The sequence below is a fragment of the Chlorocebus sabaeus genome, chromosome 15, assembly GCF_047675955.1.
Source record: "Chlorocebus sabaeus isolate Y175 chromosome 15, mChlSab1.0.hap1, whole genome shotgun sequence".
NCBI lineage: Eukaryota > Metazoa > Chordata > Mammalia > Primates > Cercopithecidae > Chlorocebus > Chlorocebus sabaeus.
Genome location: NC_132918.1, coordinates 4,399,868 through 4,422,800, shown reverse-complemented (window position 1 = coordinate 4,422,800; position 22,933 = coordinate 4,399,868). Strand labels below are relative to the sequence as shown.

Here is a 22,933-nt window from a genome sequence, read left to right as displayed (position 1 = left end):
CAGATATTATTTTTTTTTAAAAAAAAAAAAAAAACCTCTCCAAAAGGTTCACATCAGTGTAAGAGTAAATTACAAATAAACCAACTCCTACAGGGGTTTCACACAGCTTAAACTGAGGACACACAAGGAAAGATGGGAGGAAAAATTGTAACTCACAAGCAAAAGCTGTCCTTCCACAGATTCCAGCCAAACTTCGGACTTCCAGGCTGGTCCAGGTATGTCAAGCTATTTGTTTAGTCTAAAGCAATCCTGTAGTAATAATGTCCCTAGGCATCTGGAGAAAGCAAAAGCAAATCTGATCTGAAGCAATTCCATGGGATAACATTCCACGGGATAAACTGGAGCTCACAGTTAAAAATTGCAAAACATACAAATGAGCAAGGCATTTAGTAAAATCCAGTAGAATCAGATCTGTAGAGATTCAAATATTGGAACTATCAGAAACAGAACATAAAACAAGTATGTTTCTTGTATTCACAGAAATAAAAGAAAGTAAAGATATGAGTAAAAACAAGCAACTATTAAAAATTAGGAAGTCTTTTTCAAAATGACTATTTGAAAAGAATCAAATAGAAGATCTGTAAAATACTAAAAAAAAAAGATTAAAAACTCAATGCATTAATTTAATTAATTTAACGCACTCTATATTGCCTTCTGGACAATTTCTTCAGCTATGCCTTCCACTTTACTTTGTTCAGATCTGTGAACAAAGTGGAAGGCATAGCTGAAGAAATTCTCCAGAAGGCAGTATAGAGTGACAAAGAGATTCAATATGAAACAGACAATATAAAATAAAGGTTAAAAAATGAATGACAAAGTGAAAACATATAATATATATCTAATCAAAGTTCCAGAAGAAGAAGACAATGAGAATGGGGAAAGGACAGTATTTGAAGAGTGGGTGGTGAGGTATTTTCTAAAATTGATGAAGGACATCAATCCACAGATTGAAGAAGCTAAATTAACTCTAAAAAGGATACATAAAAAGAACTCCAATATAGACACACAGAGAAATGTAGAACTCCAAAAACAAAGATACTACCTAAAAGGCAGCTAGAGAAAAAAGAGACAGGTAACTTTCCAAGGAATGGCAAAAGAGACAGATAACTTTCAAAAGAATGACAACTGACAGCTGACTTCTTCACAGCAACAAAGAAATCCAGAAGATGGTGGTATGATCTCCGATATACTGGAAGTCTATTATAGTGTTACACTCAGTGAAAATATCTTTGAAGAACAGTTAAAAACAAAAATATGCTCAACTTCATTCATAATATGAGAAATGTAAATTAAAACCACTGAGATACCATTTCTCACTTATAACCATTGGCAAAAACTCAAAAGCTTGACAATACACTCTGTTGCTCAAGCTATGAGAAAATAGGCATTCTTATATGTTGCTGGTGGGAGGGCAAATGGTACAACCCATACGAAACAGAATTTGGCAATATCTAATAAAACTACAGATGTATTTATCATTTGATCCAGCAATCCCACTTCTAGGACTTTAAAGATGTACCTCCACAAATATATCTTGACAACAGATGCACAAGTTAGTCATTGCAACATTATTTGTAAAAGTAAAATATGAGAAACAAACAAAATGCTCAGCAATAAGAAATTGGTTAAAAAACCTATTAACACAGGCCAGGCATGGTGGCTCATGCCTGTAATCCCAGCACTTTGGGAGGCCGAGGCGGGTGGATCATCTGAGGTCAGGAGCTTGAGACCAGCCTGGCCAACACAGCAAAACCCTGTCCCTACTAAAAATACAAAAAAATTAGCCGGGCATGGTGCACACCTGAATCATAGCCACTTGGGAGGCTGAGACAGGAGAATCCCTTGAACCCCCATGGAGGCTGCATGCAGTGAGCCCAGATCACGCTACTGCACTCCAGCCTGGGTGACAGAGTGAGAGTTGTCTCAAAACAAAAACAAAAACAAAAACAAAACACATCTATTACATATATATGCAACAAAGTAGCATGCAAGCACAAAGAAATGAGAAAGAAGCCACCTGTAATCCCAGCACTTTGGGAGGCTGAGGTGGGCGGATCGCTTGAGCTCAGGAGGCCAAGACCATTCTGGGCAACATGGTGAAATCCCATCTCTACAAAAAAAATAGAAAAATTAGCTGGGCTTGGTGGTGCATGCCCGTAGTCCCAGCTACTCAGGAGGCTGAGGTGGGAGGATGGCTTGAGCCCAGGAGTACAAGACTGCAGTGAGCTATGATTGTGCCACTGCACTCCAGCCTGGGTGATACAGTCAGACTCTGTCTCAAAAAGAAAAAGAAAAAAAATACATACATACATATATATATATATTTAGAGGAGACAGATTCAAATGCAGTAGAAGGTATTGAGATACCAATGAAACTTTTTTAGTATTCTTTTTTATATAGGTTGACTTTTTATTCTGGTGACAGTAACACCAAATAGTGTGACTTTTGAACCATGAAAATGTTTACCTATTCAAAAATTAAAGTCAAATAAAAAAGATGGAGACTAATATTTCCAGGAAAATGGAATAGGTACTTTTCCCTATTCTTCCCCACTAAGTACAGCTAAAAACCTTAGACATTACATTTAAAACAAACAGAAACAGACTGAAAGGTGGGGAGAAGAAGCCTGACCAACTAGGGACTTTGGGGCCCAAGCAACCACATGGTAGTGAGTTCCCTGGTGTTTTCTTGTGTGTCTTTTTCTCCTCCTGTTTGCCAGATGTGGGGCTAAAAAAGCTGTCGATCAGGAAATACAAATGGCAGCAGACAAAAGAAGCTCTAACAAATGCCTGCTCTCTCTAGCCAAGGGACCAGGGGAAGGAGCAACCTAAAATGACAAAAAAAACTTTTAGAGAATAACTGCTCTACTCCAGCCAAACATCAGAGGAAAAAAAAACTGTGTACTTTACCCCAATTCACGCCAGTAAAGGCTGAGAGCTGCGGCGAAAGATGAACTTCCATCCTTGAAAGGCTCTAAAAAGGGACCTCAACACTCTAGCCAGGAAGTGTCAGAGGCCTCACAGAAGTCAGGACTCAGTGGTACTGAGCCCCCCGTCCCCGTGGTGTCAGTGGAGGCCTAAGGGAGAGCAAAAACTCCCACTCCCACCCAGAGATACCAAGGAGCCTCATCTCCAGCGTGTCCGTGGAGGACTAGTGTGAAATCTGGACTTCTATCTCCACCCGGCAATAATGAGGGCGCAGCCCCTTCTCCTGCCAGAATGGTATCCCAAAAAAGTCCGTAAAAACAAAAGATCTTATGTAATGAAGATTCAGAGTCTCTTCATATAATGGAAAAATGTTCAGATTTTAATTGAAAATCATTTGTCATAACAACAAACCAGGGAGAACTCAAAACTAAATGAAAAATAACCATCAACAGATGCCAAATACTGAGATGACAGAGATGTTAGAATGATTTGACAATAAATTTAAAACAACCATGAAAGAAAAAATGCTTCAGTGAGCAACTGAAAACACACTTGAAGCAAATGAAAATGGAGAATGCCTCGGACAAGAAATCATCTCGGCAAAAAACAGAAGAACAAAGAACCGGGCTGGGCGCGGTGGCTCACACCTGTAACCCCAGCATTTTGGGAGGCTGAGGCAGGCAGAACACCTGAGGCCAGGAGTTCAAGACCAGCCTGGCCAACATGGTGAAACCCCGTCTCTACTAAAAAATAATAATACAAAAATTAGCCAGAGGCTGGGAAAGATGTGGGGAGGGGTTGAGTAGAAGTTGCTTAATGGGTACAAACATACATTAGATCAAAGGGAAAATTTCTGATGTTTGATAGCAAAGTAGGGTGACTATAGCTAACGACAATGTATTGCACATTTCAAAATAATTGAAACAGAGAACTTGAAATGTTCCCAACACATAGAAATGATAAATACTAAAAGTGATGAATATCCAAACTACCCTGACTTGATCACACATTCTATGCATGTAACAAAATATCACATGTATCCCATAAATATATACAAACATTGTGTCAATAAAAAATTAAATTGAATTTTTAAAAGATACACAAAGAAGACATTCAAAAATATCAGAGATAAATCAAAATGGAATTCAAAAAAATGTTCAAATATATCACAAGAAGGCAGAAAAAAGAAAAGAAAAATAAAAAACAATGAGAAAAAACAAAATAAAATATAAAATGGCAGACATAATCTATAACTCATCAATAATCACATAAAATGTAAATGGTCTAAAAACATTAATTAAAAGAGATTAGCAGAATGGCTTGCAATGCAGGACAAAACATATGCTGTGTACAAGAAACTTACTACAAATTTAACAGTATAGTGAGGTTGAAAATAAAAGGAAGGAAAAGATACATCACGGGAACATTAACCAAAAGAAAGCAGTTATGGCTATATTAATATCACTAAAGTCAACTTCAGAGAAAAGAAAATTACCAGATACAGAGAGGGACATCAGATAATGAAAAAAGGGTCAGTTTAACAAGATATCAGCAATCCTAAATGTATATGCATCAGACAAAAGAACTACAAATATCTGGCCGGGCATGGTGGCTCACGTCTGTAATCCCAGCACTTTGAGGGGCCGAGGTGGGTGGATCACCTGAGGTCAGGAGTTCGAGACCAGCCTGGCCAAAATGGAGAAACCCCGTCTCTACTAAAAACACAAAAATTAGCCAGGTGTGGTGGTGCATGCCTGTAATCCCGGCTACTCAGGAGGAAGGCAGGAGAATTGCCTGAACCCAGGAGGTGGAGGTTGCAGTGAGCCGAGATTGTGCCACTGCACTCCAGCCTGGGTGACAGAGCAAAACTCTGTCTCAAAAACAAAAAAACAAAACAAAACAAAAAAACCCTGCAAATATCTGTGGGTAAACTAACAGACTTAAAAGGACAAACCCACAATTTATGTGAACCCCTCTGATATGGTTTGGTTGTGTCCCCACCTAAATCTCATCTTGAATTCCCACATTTTGTAGGAGGGACCTGGTGGAAGGTAATTGAATGTCTTTCCCGTGCTGTTCTCATGGTAGTGAGTAAGTCTCACAATATCCGATGGTTATAAAAAGGGGAGTTTCCCTGCATAAGCGCTCCTCTCGTTGTCCACTGCCATCCGCGTAAGATGTGACTGGCTCCTCCTTGCCTTCCGCCATGATTGTGAGGCTTCCCAGACACGTGGAACTGTAAGTCCAGTTAAGCCTCTTTCTTTTGCAAATTGCCCAGTCTCAAGTATGTCTTTATCAGCTGCGTGAAAACAAACTAATACACCCTCTTTCAACAATTGACAGAACATACAGACAGAAAATAAGCAAGGATGTAGAAGAACTCAACAACAAAATCAATAAACAGGATTTAAAAGACATTTATAGAACACTTCATCCAACAACAGCAGCACACCCATTCTTTCCAGGTGTCCATGACACTTGACCCATATCCTGGGCCATAAAACAAACCTCAACAATTTCAAAATAATTAAAATCATACAAAGTAGAATCAAGCTAGAAACCAATTAGTAAAAAGTTAGAAAAGTCTCCAAGCACTTGGAATAATCCATGGTCAGAAAGGAAGTTTTGAGGGAAATCAAAAGTTACACGGAACTGAAAGAAAATGAAAATAAAACACATAAAAATGTATGACACACAGCTAAAGCAGTGCTGAAAGGAATTTTTACAGTAACAAACGCATACATTAGAAAGAATAAAAGCCTCAAATCAGTAATCTAAGCTCTCACCATCAAGAAGCTAGAAAAAGAAGCACAAAATAAACCCAAAGTGAGCAGAAAGAAGAGCATAATAAAGATGAGAGCAGAAATCAAAGACATATTAAACAGAAAAACTGACAGAAAGAAAAATCAATGAAACAAAGAGCTACCTCTTTTAAGGTCAATGAAGCTAACAAACCTCTAACAAGACAGACAAAGAATAAAGACAAATGACACAAATTACCAATATCAGGAATGAAGCAGAGGATGTCATTACACACCATGGAGACAACAAAAGTATAAGGAACTACTATTAACAACTCTACAAGCATAAATTTGACAACTCAAAATGAAATAAACCAATTCCTGAAAAAATGCCAATAATCTACACTCATCCCTTGGTAATTATTTGAATAGCCCTATACTAACAAGAAAATTGAATTAGTAATTTTTAAACTCAAAAAAAAAAAAAAAAAAAAAAAGAAATCCCCAGGCCCAGATGGTTTTACAGGAGCATTCTACCAAATGTTTAAAGAAAATTTAATACCAGTTCTGCACATTTTCATCGAGAAAACAGAAGTGGAAAAACTTTCTAATTCATTGTATGAAGTTACTATTACTGGACACCAAAACCAGACAGTAAAACAAAACAAAACAAAAACTATGACCAATACCTGTCATAAATATAGACATAAAAATATTTAACAAACTATTAGCCAATAGAATTCAACAATACATTAAAATAATTACCCTTTATCAAGTGGGGTTTATTCCATGGATGCAAGGCTGGTTCAATACTTGAAAATAAATCAATATAATCTACCACATTAACAGGTTAATGAGGAAAAATTACATGATCCCATCAACTGATTTTTAAAAAGCACCCGACAAAACTTAATACCCATTCAAGATTTTTTTAAAAACCTCTCAGAAAATAGGAATAGAGGAGGGACTTCCTCAACTTGACAAAGAACATCTACAAAACATCTACTGCTAACATTATACTTAAAGGTGAAAGATTTGGCTGGGCAGTGACTCACACCTGTAATCCCAACACTGTGAGAGGCCAAGGCGAGAGGACTGTTTGAGGCCAGAAGTTAAAATAGTGAGACTGTGTGTCTACAGAAAAATTTTTTTAATTAGCTGGACATGGTGGCATACGCCTGTAGTTCCAGCTACTTGAGTGGCTGAAGCAGGAGGATCATCTGAGCCCAAGAGGTAGAGGCTGCAGTGGCCTATGATCACACTGCTGCATTCCAGCCTGGGTGACAGTGAGACCCTGTGTCAAAACAGGAGAGGGAGAGGGAAGGGGAGGGGAAGGGGGAGGAGAAGAGAGGATGAGGAGGGAGGAGGAGCAGGAGGAGGAGAAAGGGAGAGGGAGAAGGAGGAGAAGACGAAGACGAAAGAGCAAGAAAGAAGACAACGATGACGAAAGAAAAAGTGGGAAAAAATCAATCTACCCAGCCAGGCTCGGTGGCTCATGCCTATAACCCCAGCACTTTGGGAGGCCAAAGTGGGCAGATCACCAGGGGTCAGAAGTTTGAGACCAGCCCGGCCAACATGGTGAAACCCCGTTTCTACTAAAAATACAAAAATTAGCTGGGTGTGGTGGTGCACGCCTGTAATCCCAGCTACTCAGGAGGCTGAGACAGGAGAATTGCTTGAACCCAGGAGGCAGATGTCGCAGTGAGCCAAGATCACGCCACTGCACTCCAGCCTGGGTGACAGAGCAAGACTGTCTCCAAAAATAAAAATAAATAAAAATAAAAATAAACCAGTCTACCCAACTTAAAGACTTCTTATACAGCTATAGTAGCCAAGATTGTATGGTACTGGCAGAAGAAGAGACATGAAAACCAGTGGGACAAAATAGAAAGCCCAGAAATAGACCCACACAATATGATTTTTAACAAAGATATAACAGCAGCTCAATGGTGGAATGATAATCTTTCAACAAATGGTGCTGGAGCAACTGGACATCCATAGGCAAAGAAGTGAATTGTGATCTAAGCCACACTTTATAAAAAATTACTTATAATGAATAATGGAATTAAATATGAAACTTAAAACTATAAAAATTCTAGAAAAAAATTAAAATATTTGAAATCTCAAGCTTGGCAAAGAGTTCTTAAAAGCATCAATAAAGCACAATCCATAAAAGGAAAAAACTGATAAATTAGACTCCATCAAAATTTAAAATTTTGTATCTCAAAAGAGTCTGTTAACTTACCAAATTATACACAGTCATCTCTCAGTATACACATCAGATTGGTTTCAGAACCCCCACCTGAACATACTCAAGTCTCACAGTTAGCCCTCAGTACTCATGGGTTTCACATCCTGGGAATACTGTATTTGCAATCCACGTTTGGTTGTAAAACCCCATCATAAGTGGACTCACGCAGTTCAAACCGATGTTGTTCAAGGGTCAACTATAAACTCATTATGCAGGTTTTTGGCATATAAATAAACATGGGGGAAGCCTCTGCTAAGAGGATGAAAAGATAAACCATGGAGAAAATATTTGCAAACCACTAGACAAAAGTCTAGTATCTGTAATAAAGAACTCTCAAAACTCAGTTTAAAAAATCCAATTAGAAAAGGATAAAAGACATGAACAGACATTTCACTACAGAGGATATATAAATGGCAAATAAGCACATGAACATTAGATATTAGGTGAATGCAAATTAAAACCAAAATGAGTCATCAATACACACCTGTTGTGGCTGCATGTTTGTCCCCTAAAATTCATATGTTGAAATCCTAATCCTCAATGTGAGGGTCTTAGGGAAGAGGGGCCTTTGGGAAGTAATTATAGGTCTTGAGGGTAGAGCCCTCATGAATGGGTTTAGAGCCCTTATAAAAAAGACGCCAGGGCCAGGCGGTGGCTCACGCCTGGAATCTCAGCACTTGGGAAGCCCAGGCGGATGGATCACTTGAGTCCAGGAGTTTGAGACCTGCCTGGCCATCATGGTGAAACCCCTTCTCTACAGAAAAAAAGAAAAAAGAAATACAAAAATTAGCCAGGCATGGTGACCCACACCTGTAATCCCAGCTACTTGGAAGGCTGACGCAGGAGAATCGCTTGAACCCAGGAGGCGGCGGCTGCAGTGACCCGAGATCTTGCCACTGCACTCCAGCCTGGGCAACAGAGCGAGACTCCGTCTCAAAAAAAAAGAAAGAAAAAGACCCCACAAAGTGCGGTATCCCTCTTTCCATCAAGTGAGGATATGATGAGAAATCAGCAATCTAGAACCCAGAAGACAACCCTTGCCAGAACCCAACGATGCTGGCGCCCTTACCTCAGTCTTCTAGCATCTAGAACTGTGAGAAATAAACTTCTGTTGTTTATAAGCCACCCAGTCTCTGGTCCTTTTTATAGCAGCCTGGACTCACTAAGACAAAAGCTATCAGAATGCCTAAAACAAAGACAGTGACAACACCAAATGCTGGTGAGCATACGGTGAAGCTAGGCCAGTTATACACTGCTAATAGGAATGTAAAATGGAATAGACTCTCTGGAAAACAGTGTGGCAGTTTCTTTTAAAAAAAAAAAAAAAAGAAAAAAAAAAACGAAAAAATGTAACTACCATACAGCCTAGCAATTGCACTCTTGAACATTTATACCAGAGAAATGAAGACTATGTTCAACTAGAAAACTGTACATAAATGTTTATAGCAGATTTATTTATAACAACTAAACACTGAAAACAACTTAGATGTCCTTCAATAGGTGAAAAGTTAAACTGTGGTACATATATACCATGGAATACTACTCAGCAATAAAAAGGAACAAACCACTGATATATCCAACAACCTCATGGATCTCCAGAGAGTTATGTTGAATTTAAAAAGCCAATCCAAAAGGTTACGTACTCTATGTTTCCATTTATATAACATTCTGAGAATAAAATTATAGAAATGAAGAATAGGTTAGTGAGTATTACGATATATTAGAAACCAGGGTTTTACTGACAAGGGAAGTACAAGTATGCAGTGGGGAAATGCAAAGGATACACACACATGAATTTCCTAAATTTGTCCACTGAAAAGTCCTAAATGCAATAATCTCTTAATAAAAATAAGCAGACTCAAAATCCAGATAATGGTTTCCATACCATTTCTCATGAAAAGGAACTCGGGTTCCTTGGAAAAATTTCTGATCTGGGGCAGGGAAATTATTAGGTAAGCCTGGGACATCTTGTGCCAGAAAACTGGGAAATGCTCAAAAAAAAGTTGAGATATATTAAAAAGACACAGAAGCCGGCTTGCAGGCATTCTCACTGGCCAAATTTAAAGACAATTTGAACATTAAAAAGAATTATAATACTTGATTAAAACATATTGGAAAAAAAATAATCAATTTGGCTGGACACAGTGGCTCACACCTGTAATCCCAGCACTTGGGGAGGCCAAGGCAGGCATCGCTTGAGCTCACAAGTTTGAGACCAGCCTGGACAACACAGTGAAATTCCCTCTCTACAAAAATAAAATAAGCCAGGCATGGTGGCATGCTTCTGTGGCCCCAGCTACTTGGAGGCTGAGGTGGAAGGACTGCTTGACCCTGGGAAGCAGAGGTTGCAGTGAGGCAAGATCATGCACTGCACTCCAACCTGGGTGGCACAGCGAAACCCTGCTCAAAAACAAAGAATTAATTTGTCTATAGTAACAGGAGAAAGATGGGGTACAGTTAGAGAACCTCTTCCTTATAAAAGACGTCATCAAATGGTAGAAGGAATGACAACATGTGAACATCACTGTTTTGCAACCACCAATGTAATAAGTGATGTATGCGAGGATCTTCAGCCAATACTCAAATCACTGGGTTAAAGTTTGTTAGGGAACTGACTATTCACCCGGCATCAAAGTATCACCCCACAGATTACTTATTAAAAACAAAAGGGAAAAAAAGCAAAAGGCATCTTTATAATGGAAAGATGTGGCAGTTACCACCTTAGCCTTGGTAGAACAAGTCACATGATATGTTTTCTTTTTTTTTTTTTTTCTGAGACGGAGTCTCACTCTGGAGTTGCCCAGGCTGGAGTGCAGTGGCCAGATCTCAGCTCACTGCAAGCTCCGCCTGCCGGGTTTACGCCATTCTCCTGCCTCAGCCTCCCGAGCAGCTGGGACTACAGGCGCCCGCCACCTCACCCGGCTAGTTTTTTTGTATTTTTTAGTAGAGACGGGGTTTCACCGTGTTAGCCAGGATGGTCTCGATCTCCTGACCTTGTGATCCGCCCGTCTTGGCCTCCCAAAGTGCTGGGATTACAGGTTTGAGCCACCGCGCCCGGCCTATGATATGTTTTCTCATGTGATGCTGTGAGAAGGGCACAATATCACCCACGTAATAACGTGACAAAAAGTGTTTAACGTAAATCTAATCACGATGAAACAATTAAGCAAATTCAGAATATAGGGCATTCTACGAACAGTTAACTTGGACTCTTCAAAAAATTCAAGTCATCAAAAAAAAGTGATTGGTTCAGAGTGATTAAAAGAGGCTAAAGTTATCTAACAATGAAATGCGATATATGAATCTTCATTGAACGCTGGATTTTTAAAAGTCATTTTCTTTACAATTAAGAAAACTATGGTAGACTGAATTACTGTTATCTTAGGTGTGAGTATAGTATTATGGTTACATAGAAAAATGTCCTCATTCTTAAGACAGGCAGACTGATATATTTCTCTTTCTTTGGCCTACTGATACATTTTCATATGAAGTGTCATGATGTCTGCAACTTTCTTCTAAATGTACTGGGGGAAAAAAGTGAGAGAGGAAGAGAGTGTGTAGTTAGAAAAAGGGAAAGATAAAGTAAATGAGTCCAACAGATAGAATTTTCCATGAAATACCAAATGGTTATATTCTTAGTGCTTTTATTTCACTAAACATCTATTAAAATGAGATAGAGATATACAGAAGTACATCTGTATTACACCAAAACATCCAGTTTTAAATGGACAAATAAGCACTAGTGAGGTTAAAGAATTTGTCCTACTTGGGAAGGCATTGTACAGACACAGCTGGGGGAGGGAGGTGTTGGTATTATACATTGTTGACACTCCAGATATTACACATTATTGGCAGTATGCTTACAAAATACTCTTAAAATATCAGAAAATTCAAGAATAAGAGAAAAGCAAAGGACAAATCCTGTGATTGTGAGTAAAATAACTTGCAAAGACTGCAATTAAGTTTACAGGACCAGCATTCTAGCAACCAAGACTCCTCTATTAACTAGCACTCTTCCCATTTTTCAGTACACACTGATGGGACTTCTAAAGCATCAAAGTTGAATATGTTCAGTTTCACTTTAACATAGGATAAGCTTTATAATATTTGAATCCTTTGAAATTTGTTAACCCATGTTTGATATATATGATAGCTCTCTATTATTTGGTATATTTGATTAACCAGAGCTGTCCATTGCTTAACAATGGAGGAAAACAGGATGAAGCTGGGGTGTGAGAAATGGAGCAAAACATAAGATTTCATGATTTTTTAAAAAAGCAATCATCACATAGGAACTATTACTTTCCCTAATGAGAGCAATAAAAAAATTCTAAGTGTAATAGTCACAACATGTATTTTTATTCTTTGTTGTTTTTCAGTGTTTAATTGAACAAATCAGTAGGGACACAGAGGAGATTCCGGATTAACGAGGACATCTGAGGAAGGGGGAAAACAACTGTGGACTTTGACAATCACAACACCACGCAGCTGATTCTATTATCCCCATATTAACAATGTGAAAACTGAAAAACAGGTTAAGTAACTTCCCCAAACCACATAACTATTAAGTAGGCAGAGCCCATTCAAACGTGAAGTCTGACTCCAGTGCCTACCATCAGGGCATCTACAATACCTAGTATTTCCACTGCTTTTTGCTTTTTTTGGAGGAGGGGCTGATCCTTTCATTTACTGAATACTTGCACTAAGTACTTTGCTTGCAATATATAGTGTATTTATTTATTTATTTTTGAGACACAGTCTCAATCTGCTGCCCAGGCGGAGTGCAGTGGCGCAATCTCGAATCACTGCAACCTCCACCTCCCAGGGTCAAGCAATTCTTGTGCCTCAGCCTCCCAAGTACCTGGGATTACGTGCATGTACCACTACACACGGCTAATTTTTGTATTTTCAATAGAGACGAGGTTTTGCCATGTTGGCCAGGCTGGTCTTGAACTCCTGACCTCAGGTGATCCACCTGCCTTGGCCTCCCAAACTGCTGGGATTATAGGCATGAGCCACCGCACCAGGCCACAATACGTCATTTAATCTTCACAACAACTCTGTGAGGCAGGATTTCTTTAAGAGACGGGGGTCTCGCGATGTTGCTCCTGGGCCAAAGCGGTCCCGAGTAACTGGCACTACAGGCACCCACCACCGTGCTTGGATGAAATAGAATTGCCATTCCTATTTTTCAGAAGAGTACACGGAAGCTGCAGGAGGTTCAGTAATCTAGCCAGTCACCCTGCAAACAGTAAGACTCAGTTCAAATGCAGATGTTCTTTGTTGGACTATACTCTGCCTTCCACATTCTATGTATATACGATTCCTTATTTTTTTAAGAAAACAAATCCTCTACCAGACAACTTTTGGTTGCCAAAGGCATGTGTTCCTATATTGATTTGGAATTAACAACACAATTTCCCTGGAAACATTCTTTCCTGTAATCAATGAGATCTATAACATGAGAGAACAAATTCGGATGAAGTGAGGATTTTGTAATGTGGGAAATTATAGAAAGGCCCTCAAAAGCCATGTGGTTTAAATCTCTAAGTTCAACAGGCCTGGAAGCCAGTAATAATTAATGGTATGTATGCAAATCTAAAAACGGCTTGTGCCAGTCAGAGATTAGTTGAGGATATGACATGACTGAAGCTTCATATCATACAAATAATAAAAACTGCGTAGTCTTTTTTGCTTTATATTTTTTAATTTTATTTTATTCAAAAACATTATTAAATGTTTTCTAAAGCATGGTTTTATAGAGTTCACAACCATTCCAAAAATATTCATACTGCATATAATTGCCCTTCTCTTAAAATCAGAAAGCATTCTCAACATGCTAGTTCCAAAAGGAATTTAAAACAGCTGAAATCATCCTTACTGTACCTTCAGTGGAACCGAGAAACCGACAGCCCTGGTTGCCAGCTGGTCTGTAAGATTTTGATATACATTTGCCACAGGCAGCTGGGGGTACTACACGTGACCTTGGGCAAATTTCCTAATCTTAAAAATGAGGATAGTAACAGTACCTATTTCATAAGACTGTTGTGACCTTTAAATGAGCAAGTACATGCAAAAAGATTACAAAAAGTTATGTGCCTGTACATAGCCATGATGTATGTTGTTATTGCTGAAGTTTATGTGCATCCATCATTGAAGCACCAGCTACACAGAAAGACACTTATCAGCATTCTCTATCTCTAGAAGAACCTATCAGCTTTCTCTTAACCTGGAAGAACCTATCAGCTTTCTCTATCTCTGGAAGAACCTATCAGCGTTCTCTATCTCTGGAGGAACCTATCAGCTTTCTCTTATCTCTGGAAGAACCTATCAGCTTTCTCTGTCTGTAGAGGAACCTATCAGCGTTCTCTACCTCTGGAAGCGCTTTGAGGAAACTCACTCAGAACTTCACCTCACACCTCTCCTCTTAAAATCTGTATCCTCTTCCTTCAACCACTAGGCAAGGTTAGAACCCTCATTTTTAGAAAAAAACTTTAGTTGACTTTTCCAACCAAATTGCCGTTCCTTATTTTGTGGTGGTGTTGCTAGTTTTCATTCGTCAAACTCCTTAAACACATTTTTTGTAGCTATTGTTATTGATATGAATCAGAAGTCCTTTAGGAAAACCAGCTGGCATTTTCCCATGGAAGTCAGAACCTGATTTTGTGAGTTTTCCTAGAGTTGTACAAGTAGGAAAACAGAACAAATAGAATAACACAAAACCACAATGCTAATTTACTGACGAAAAAAGTATATCTGCCCCAAGGTCCTGACAGTTGAACCCTCTAATCAACTCCTCCTCTCCTTACAGGAAATCTATAAATAGGAAGCCAAATGTATAACCAAACATTTGCTGGGACAGCGCAGCCATAAGGACCAGAGATATTAAACTCTCTAGGCAGCACACCACCTTCTCTCAACAGTCTTGAAAAGCACTCCCAAATTCTGCCTCTCCAACTCCCATTTTTCTCTATTTCTATGCTGCCCATCTACCTTTTGCTGTGACAGTCTTCCTTTAGATATGCTAATATCATCTATTAGACTACATCAAGTCCCACTCTTCCTGCTTTCAACCTGAAACAGAATCTTTTAAGATGTCTTCTACAGAAAACTGAGCTTATCTATTATGTGATTTTCTTAAGCCAACTCAGTTTTGCTGGTAGCACCTACGTCATACCACATCCACCCACTCAGCCCCACCTGTCACTTTCTAATCACTTTCTCTTCCTTAACCCTTAACTTGAATGTCATTTCCTATCACATACAGTGACCTCTTTACAGTTCTCATTCTTCTGGATTTAACTACAGCAACTGATACAACTTGCCACCCATTTCTTAAAAACTTTCCCCATCATTGGCTTTAATGGAACTGAGCTCTGTTGGTTCTGCTCACTAATTTTAAATTGCTCTACAGTGCAATGATGGTTAAGAGTCCAGGTGTAGAACCAAACAGACCTAGATCCGAATCCAGGCTCCCCTCCTTACTATGTGCTCATGGAAAAGCTCTAAGCCTTGTTCCTCAACTGTGAAATGGACATAATTACATAATTGGCTATTAAGTGCTCAGCATAATAAGCTTATTCTGGCACAAAGTAATCACTCAGTAAATATTAACAATTATCTCTGTGTCCTAATTCTTAGCTCCTAACACTCTGTTCTCTTTTGCTTTGAGAGCCTCCAACAGCTTTGACTAATGCTTCAATTAAGTATATTCCTGAAGTCACTGTTGCAAGACTAAACCTTTCACCCTCTTCTCCAAAATAATGAAAATCACTTTTGTGTATTTTACCAATATCTAATAATGAGCCTGCTGAAAACTGGTTTCATCTTCATACTCTTTCTTAAAACGTTAATTTCCCTTGGCTTCTGCAATACCGTATTTTCCAGATTTTTCTGCTCTAGCCATCTCTTCTTAGACTCCTCTGCCAGCTTATCCTCTTGTACCCAGACTCTGATGTCCTAAAAGAAAACACTCTGGTGTTGTAAAGGGAAAGTTTAATGGTTTTCTTTACTTCTCATGCTACAGTCTCTACCATGGTGCTCATGCTTCATCACGGCTACAACTGCAACCTATAAGTAAGTAAATTACTTCCTTATTATTTCCGGCCCGGACCTCTCCCCTGAGTTCTACATCCCTATATCTAACTGCCTACTGACGTCACCATGTGAGGACAAAGGCAGCTTAAATTCAACAGACCCAAAACTAGATTCATGACCTTCCTCCAAATCCTAGTTACCCAGTATTTTATTGTTGTTAGTGAATGGCACCTCCATCCACAGCTGCATAAAGCAGAATTCTAGAAGTTAACCGTAATAATCTTCCCCTCCCTTCCCAACCAAATTTAATCAACCCTATAGATTTCACCTCAAATATCTCTCAAATACACTGACTTATCTCCACCTCCACCAATCTAATTTCTTATTCTTTCTAAGTATTCTAAGTAGCCACAGAATTCTACTTTATAATACCTACATACGATTTCTTTCCCATCCCTCTTCTCTAGCCAAACCATGTATTTTTTTCTCTCTTAAAACGCCTCTTGAAAACCTTCACTCATTAATTCAAGCCAATATCACTCCTTACTGGGAAAAATTAAGTTACACATTCACATTCATGGTTAATTCGGCTTAATAATCTATTTTTGACAGTGATACCAACAGAACACATGATGCTTTCCTCCCAGATAACATCCTCAAAAATGCAGCATTACCCAAATACACTAGTCATTTCCTTTGATAATGCATTGAGCACTGAATCTGTGAATGTATACGTGCTTTATGTCTTTTATGGACATATATATATTTTTAAGCTTTTTCTATTTTATAAGTCTATACATTTCACAAGATTAAAATCAACCACATAAAACTGAACTTCCTTGTTTTGAATCTACCTTTTTCAAGCATCGGGATAATCCTCTCATTTTAGTATTCTCAGATTTGGCAAACAAACTGACAGTTTTCTCACTTCTATCATTTGTGATTTTAAAAGAATTATAAAAATAAATACAGTATGGGCTGGGCGTGGTGGCTCATGCCTGTAATCCCAGCACTTTGGGAAGCTGAGGTGAGCGGATCACCTGAGATCAGGAGTTTGAGACCAGCCTGGCCAATATGGTGAAACCTCGTCTCTACTAAAAGTACAAAATTAGCCAGGCATGGTGGTGCCTGCCTGTAATTCCAGCTACTTGGGAGGCTGAGGCAGGAGAATCGCTTAAACCCAGGAGGTGGAGGTTGCAGTGAGCAGAGATTGCACCACTACACTCCAGCCTGGGCAACAAGAGCGAGACTCTGTCTCAAAAAAAAAAAAAAAAAAAAAAAGTGAATACAGTATGATTGTGTCCTTAGACTGTACATATAAGGTCCATAATGGTCCATATTGGGTCCACTATGGCCCAGCTGTACTCATATTTGTATTCTGAGTTTCCAAAATAATGTCTCATAAAGAGAAGTGCTCAATATATGTTCAACAGAATTAAAGGAATTCTGCTTAGGACTGATACTGTAAACTCCATGAATACCAAAAAGGAAAGGAGAACTTTTCAAATATGTTAACTCTGCTTATTTTGGGCTAGAAAAGGTAGAATTAATGCCCAGTATAACTGAGGAGACTGTTAACAGAGCACCAGCTGCCTTAAATGAAGTCAAGCTTTTAGTGAATGGGATCACTGAACTGCTGCCAGTGGAGGAAGTGTGGAGAACCGGAGGATTGCCAAAGACTGGAAAAGAACAAATAACTGTAGTCCTGATTTTTTAAAAGACAGAAACAACTGCCAACGACAGTCCAGCATACTTGACGTCAATCCTTTTCTAAATTCAGATTATTTATTTTAAAACAGTTTCTAACCATTTGGAAAAGAAAATGGTGACCATTTGTGGAATCAACCTGAGTTTTACCAGATAAATCTAATTTCTTTTTTTTTTTTTTTTTTTAAAAAGAGTGTATATACAGATAGGTCACAGATCAAAAAGAGGCAGTAAAAACAGTGTGTTGGCAGGATTTTAACAAGGTATTTGACCAGGTTTTCATTACACCCATATACAAGATAAATATAAGATGGATAACAGTGCAACTAGGAGGCTACGTAATTGTTTGACCAATCATAACTAACAAGTGCTCATGAATGAATTGCTATCAACCCGAAGGGCGGTTCTACCCACAAGCTTCAGGACTCTATCTCTTGCTTTCTCTTGTTCAATAATGTTATCAATAACTTTAATGAAGATGTACTGTACTACTGTTGGTATGCAGTATGGGGATGACATGAACCTAGGAGAAACAGCTTATAAATATATTAAGAAAGAGCCAGGATCTAAAAACACACACACACAAAATTAGGCTAACTCTAATGAAATGAAATGTAATAGGAAAAGATATCTAAGGGATCAGTATCTGTGTCCAAATATATATATGTGTATATATATGTAACTGTGAGATGGGCAAACAGTGGCTTGTCATGTATGTTTTAAAAAAAAAAAGCTCAATGGCTTTGATGGTAAGCTTAGTTCAATCTGACAGCAGCAAGCTCAGTATGTGATGAAGATATCAGAAAAGCTAATGTGATGCTAGCTGCAGCAGTAGTAGTATCTCGAACATGGGAGGTAGTGGTCCTGTTCAACTCTAGACTGATCAGACCACAACTGGAATACTGTCTACCTTTCTAGGGGCCACAGTCTTCAAAAGATCAAAACCACCTTGGCACATGTTCAGAAGAGAACCACCAAGATGCTTAGGAGCCTGGATACTATTCCATAAAAGGAAAGGCAGAAGGGACTGGAAATTTATAAATAGGACAAAGCAATGCCTTAAGAGAAAGATGATCACTAGCTTCATTCAGTCATTCAATGAACATTATTGTTAAACCTATTTCAGGAAAGACATTGTGAGAATGGCCAGGGGTACAGAGCGAAGACAGTCCATATGCGCAAGAAATTCGTATGTATATTCAGCTACGTATATATGAAGAGTTGAAACAGCCATGATCTAAAAAAGGATTCGATTGTTCTATATGATTTCATAAGGCAGAAATAGGAGCAGAAGAAAGAAGTTAGAAAGTAACTGATTTCAGCTCCATATAAGGAAGAGTATTTTAAGAGTCAAGGCTAATGAAGGGAGAAGCTGTCTATGAAGACTGCCAGGTTCCCATCAGTAACGATGTACTTAGAGAAGACACTGTCAAAATAAGACAGATAGTAACCTGGACTATCTTGAATATTCCTCACATTTTACACAACGATTCTATACTTTCCCACGAAATGAATGAATGTCCAGATTCTACTTGTGCACCTCAGTATCCCAGGTTTCCTAGAGTTGCTACTTCCAACTCGGTACCCTGTCCCACCGCGAAGCAATGCTTTATATTAACAAATGAGAACAGATCTGAGCACAACAGGAATAATGAGAAATAGGAAGAAACTGGCCCACCGGCAAATGGAACACCAAAAATCAATACTGTTCTATGTGCCTAGAATTTGTAAAGAAAATGATCCTCTATCCTTGAATTCATGAATTCGATTTAAAATATCCATTTATGTTCGATTAATGTAAATAAGGATTTGTTATGTACTGCATCCCTGGTTGTCAGCTATTTTTTTTCTCCTCAACAAAGAAAAATTCATTTTAACTTAAGATCACTTGGAAAATGTCCTAAATAAGCACTCCAAAGCCCTCTATTATAAATGTATGTGGAAAGTAACTTTAGAATATATTTCTCAAAAGGAATGATTCATCGGATATAGTCCAAATACTATTAGCTAATCAAATTGTGAAATTCTAATTAAATGGCTACTTAAGTTTAATCTATTTAAAAATCACAGGCAGGAGGATAAACACAGAGAAAGGGTTTAGACCATTTGGTTCTGGCTTTTATAAATTGGTTTAAGATTATTAAGCTTACTTTCGCTCATTTTAGTTTGTAATTTTGTAAGTCTCATTTATTGGCTTTAAATTCTACAACTGGGTATTTAAGGAGCTCGACCTTCCAAACTGTTAATATTAACTTCTTGGGAGCAATCCCTCCCACATTAGCGCTTTTTCGCAATTTGTGTACAATCAAGGGGGAACAACTGGATTTCCAAAGGCTCTTTCTTTTAAATAGCAGCCCAGGAAGACAAAAGTGAGAAAGAAAAAGAGGAGCATCTTTAACCAGCAGCCTTGAAAAAAGGCATCTCCTACGGCTGTCACCAACTCTGCTGGCTCTCTCCCATTTCTCAAAACACTGCCTGGACGCGTTGGTCAAAAAAAGAAAAAGAAACAAAAAGATTCCCGCTTCCCTGGGACAGGGAGCTCCCTTTTGTAGAAGTAGCTAAAGAAAGGAGGCGCCCCACGGGATTTCATCTCGTCGCCAAAGCAGCGCCAACTCGAGCCGTCCGGCGCGAGGAAAGCTCCGGCGGGCCCAGAGCCCAGGGTGGCCCCAGCCTGCGGCAGAGCAACCCCGGCCGAGCCCGGAGCTCCGCGGCCACAGAGTCCAGGCAGCGACCCCGGACGGCCCGGCGGGCGTCCCCCGGACCGCGGCGGAAGGCGGGAAGACGCGGCTCGACTTACAGTGACACCATCCTAGGTGACAGCACCAGTGCAGCTTGAAGCACTTGCCATGGCTGTGCGTGGCACAGATGGACAGCCCGTCGCACGGCTGGAAGTCGGGTCTGCGGGCGGCACAACTCCGCGCCAGGGCCTGAGCCTCGTCTAGTTTCTCGCTCTTCCAACCCCGCTCGGGCGCCGGCGACGCCGCCGCACTCATTTCCTCTCCCTCCGCGCGGAGCCTTCACCGGGAGCCCGAGAAGCGACGTCTGGGCGGGCAGGAAGCCGAGCCGGCTGCGGACGCGGGAGGGCGCGGCACGGGCTGGGAGTCACGCCAGCACGCGGCGGCGGCGGGAGCGCGGCGGTCCCAGGCTCGAGGAGGAGCCGCCCCGGGCGCTGCGACCGGCGCCGGGCCTGCCGCCTCCCTCCCTCCGCCGCGGCGCGCGCCGCGCCCCACGCGCACACGCACGCGGACAGGCGCGCGCCGGTCGGCCCCGCGCGATGTTCTTCAGCGAGCCCGGCCTCCTCACACACACCCCGCCGGGGAGCGCGGCCGTCGGCGTCCCAGCCGATCACAGCGAGGTCCTCCTCACACACTCACTCCTTCCTCGGAGAAAGACGCCGACGGAGGGCCGTGGTGAACACACACTCCTCGGCTGCTTTGTACTCACACGCACGCCGGCCTACATATGCACTTCCCTCCGAGTGACACTGGCCACCGAGAACTGACACACGCGTCCACACGCTCCACGGAGGGCTGCGCACACCCGGCCCACGCCCACCCGAACCTCCAGTGGCCCGGACCCGGCGCATCCCGGAGCGAGGATCTCACACACACAGCCTCTCCCCACGCGCGTCTCACATCTCCCTCGTACACACCTCCCCGTGTCTGGGCATGGAGCCCCTGGGAGGCGCGCACACGCTCGTGCACACGCGCGCCCTCCCCCGCACAGGGCCGGCCTCCCGCCCCAGCGCGGCCACTCAGCGCGTCAGGGGCCAGCACCGCCAACCCCTGCCCGCCTTGCCCCAAACCCCAGGCCTTCCCGCGCCCGCCCCAACCTTCTCCTGGACTGCAGCCCCTCCCCCTTCTCCTCCCACGCCCGCCTCCGTTGAGCGGGAAAGCAACCAAGCTGGGTGCAGTGATGTGTGTGTGTCTGCATATGTGTGATTTGGTGTGCAAGGGATGTGTGTGGCGTGCATGTCTATGATTTGGAGTATGTGTGGTGCGTAGGCGTGTGTGGTTAGGTGCGTTCATGGTACATGGTGGGTAGTATGCATGATGCAAGTGACTGGTGAGCTGTGTGTATACGTGTGTGTGTGAGATGAATGTTATAGCTGAGGTGGGGTGTGGGTGGTGTGTGTGTAGTTGAGTGTATGTGGTGTGCAGAATATGTGTATGTGTGTAGTTGGGCGTGCACGTGCTTGTGCACGTGGTGTGGGGGTGGATGTGCTTAGTAATACAGAGTATTTGGTGTGTGTATGGCATATGTGTGGCAGTGCAGTGCGTGTATCTGGCATGTCGAGTGTGTGCATCGTATATATGGATCAAATCGGGTGTATGTGGTACATAGGGGTGGGTGGGCACACAAACAGGACTCATTTTTGTGGAGGACTCTGCCTTTGTGTGTTAGTGCCTGCCCTGGCCAGCAGGTGTGACTGACCTTGTGGTGGCTGCGGCTTCCTCACACAATCGGCTTGCACTCTTCCCTCCTGGGGACAAGTTGCTCCAAATAGATTTTCCATGCCAGGCTCTGCTGCTGAGAACCGACCCCAGGCTGGATTCAGTGAAGAGGAAACAAACCATTTGCTCCCAGGGTGCACTGCTGGGAATTGGTGTTCCGCTGCAACAAGGCCAGAACCAAGCCTTGAGCACAGGAAAGGAGGGGACGCCCCCTTCCTTCTTTGCCAAACGTTTTTCACAGCACAGGAGAATGCTTGTTCAAGGAACAAGGCTTCCAGCACAAACACTGTGGGAACATGTTTATGCCCAGGTCCACTTTCTCCTTTATGCCTTTCCTGCTTTGCACTCACAAGAGACTCATCATGGTTTTGAAATAACCAAATTCATCCTCAAGCGCTGAAAATCCTTGTTGCCATAAGCAATCTTTCGTAATTTTCCCTTTTATTTAACCTTGGCTTGAGAAGGAAAATGTAATTTGCATATATCTGACTCTAGTGAAATCTTCATTTATTAGGGATTGGGGAGAGACTCAATTTGGCAGCAAAAGTATTTTCCAGAAAGGTCTGAATCAAAATCACAAACTGTAGTTCTCCCACTAACCTAACATTGAAACAATTGCAAACATGAAGCGTTATCTCATCAGCTTCCACCCCAACTGCTCCCCCCGTGAAAAAATCCTAAAGGAATACATCTCTGGCATAAAATCTATGCACCCCTGCTGTTAACTTCACAGTCTGACCTACCTCAGAATAACATTAAGTAAAAGGCAGAGAAATCTTAATCAAAGAAATCCATACTCTATTATTACGGCAGCA

General features: G+C 41.0%; 1 protein-coding gene across 1 annotated transcript in view; it reads right to left on the bottom strand.

Moving 5' to 3' along the window:
• Positions 1 to 20,843, bottom strand: part of C15H3orf70 (chromosome 15 C3orf70 homolog) — a 76,550-nt gene extending 55,707 nt beyond the window's left edge. The window contains exon 1 of the mRNA XM_007971866.3: positions 20,462 to 20,843. Within this exon, the coding sequence (XP_007970057.1) occupies positions 20,462 to 20,657 (196 nt within the window). The 5' untranslated portion in view covers positions 20,658 to 20,843. The remainder of the gene's footprint in view (positions 1 to 20,461) is intronic.
• Between the last annotated feature and the right edge of the window lie 2,090 nt (positions 20,844 to 22,933).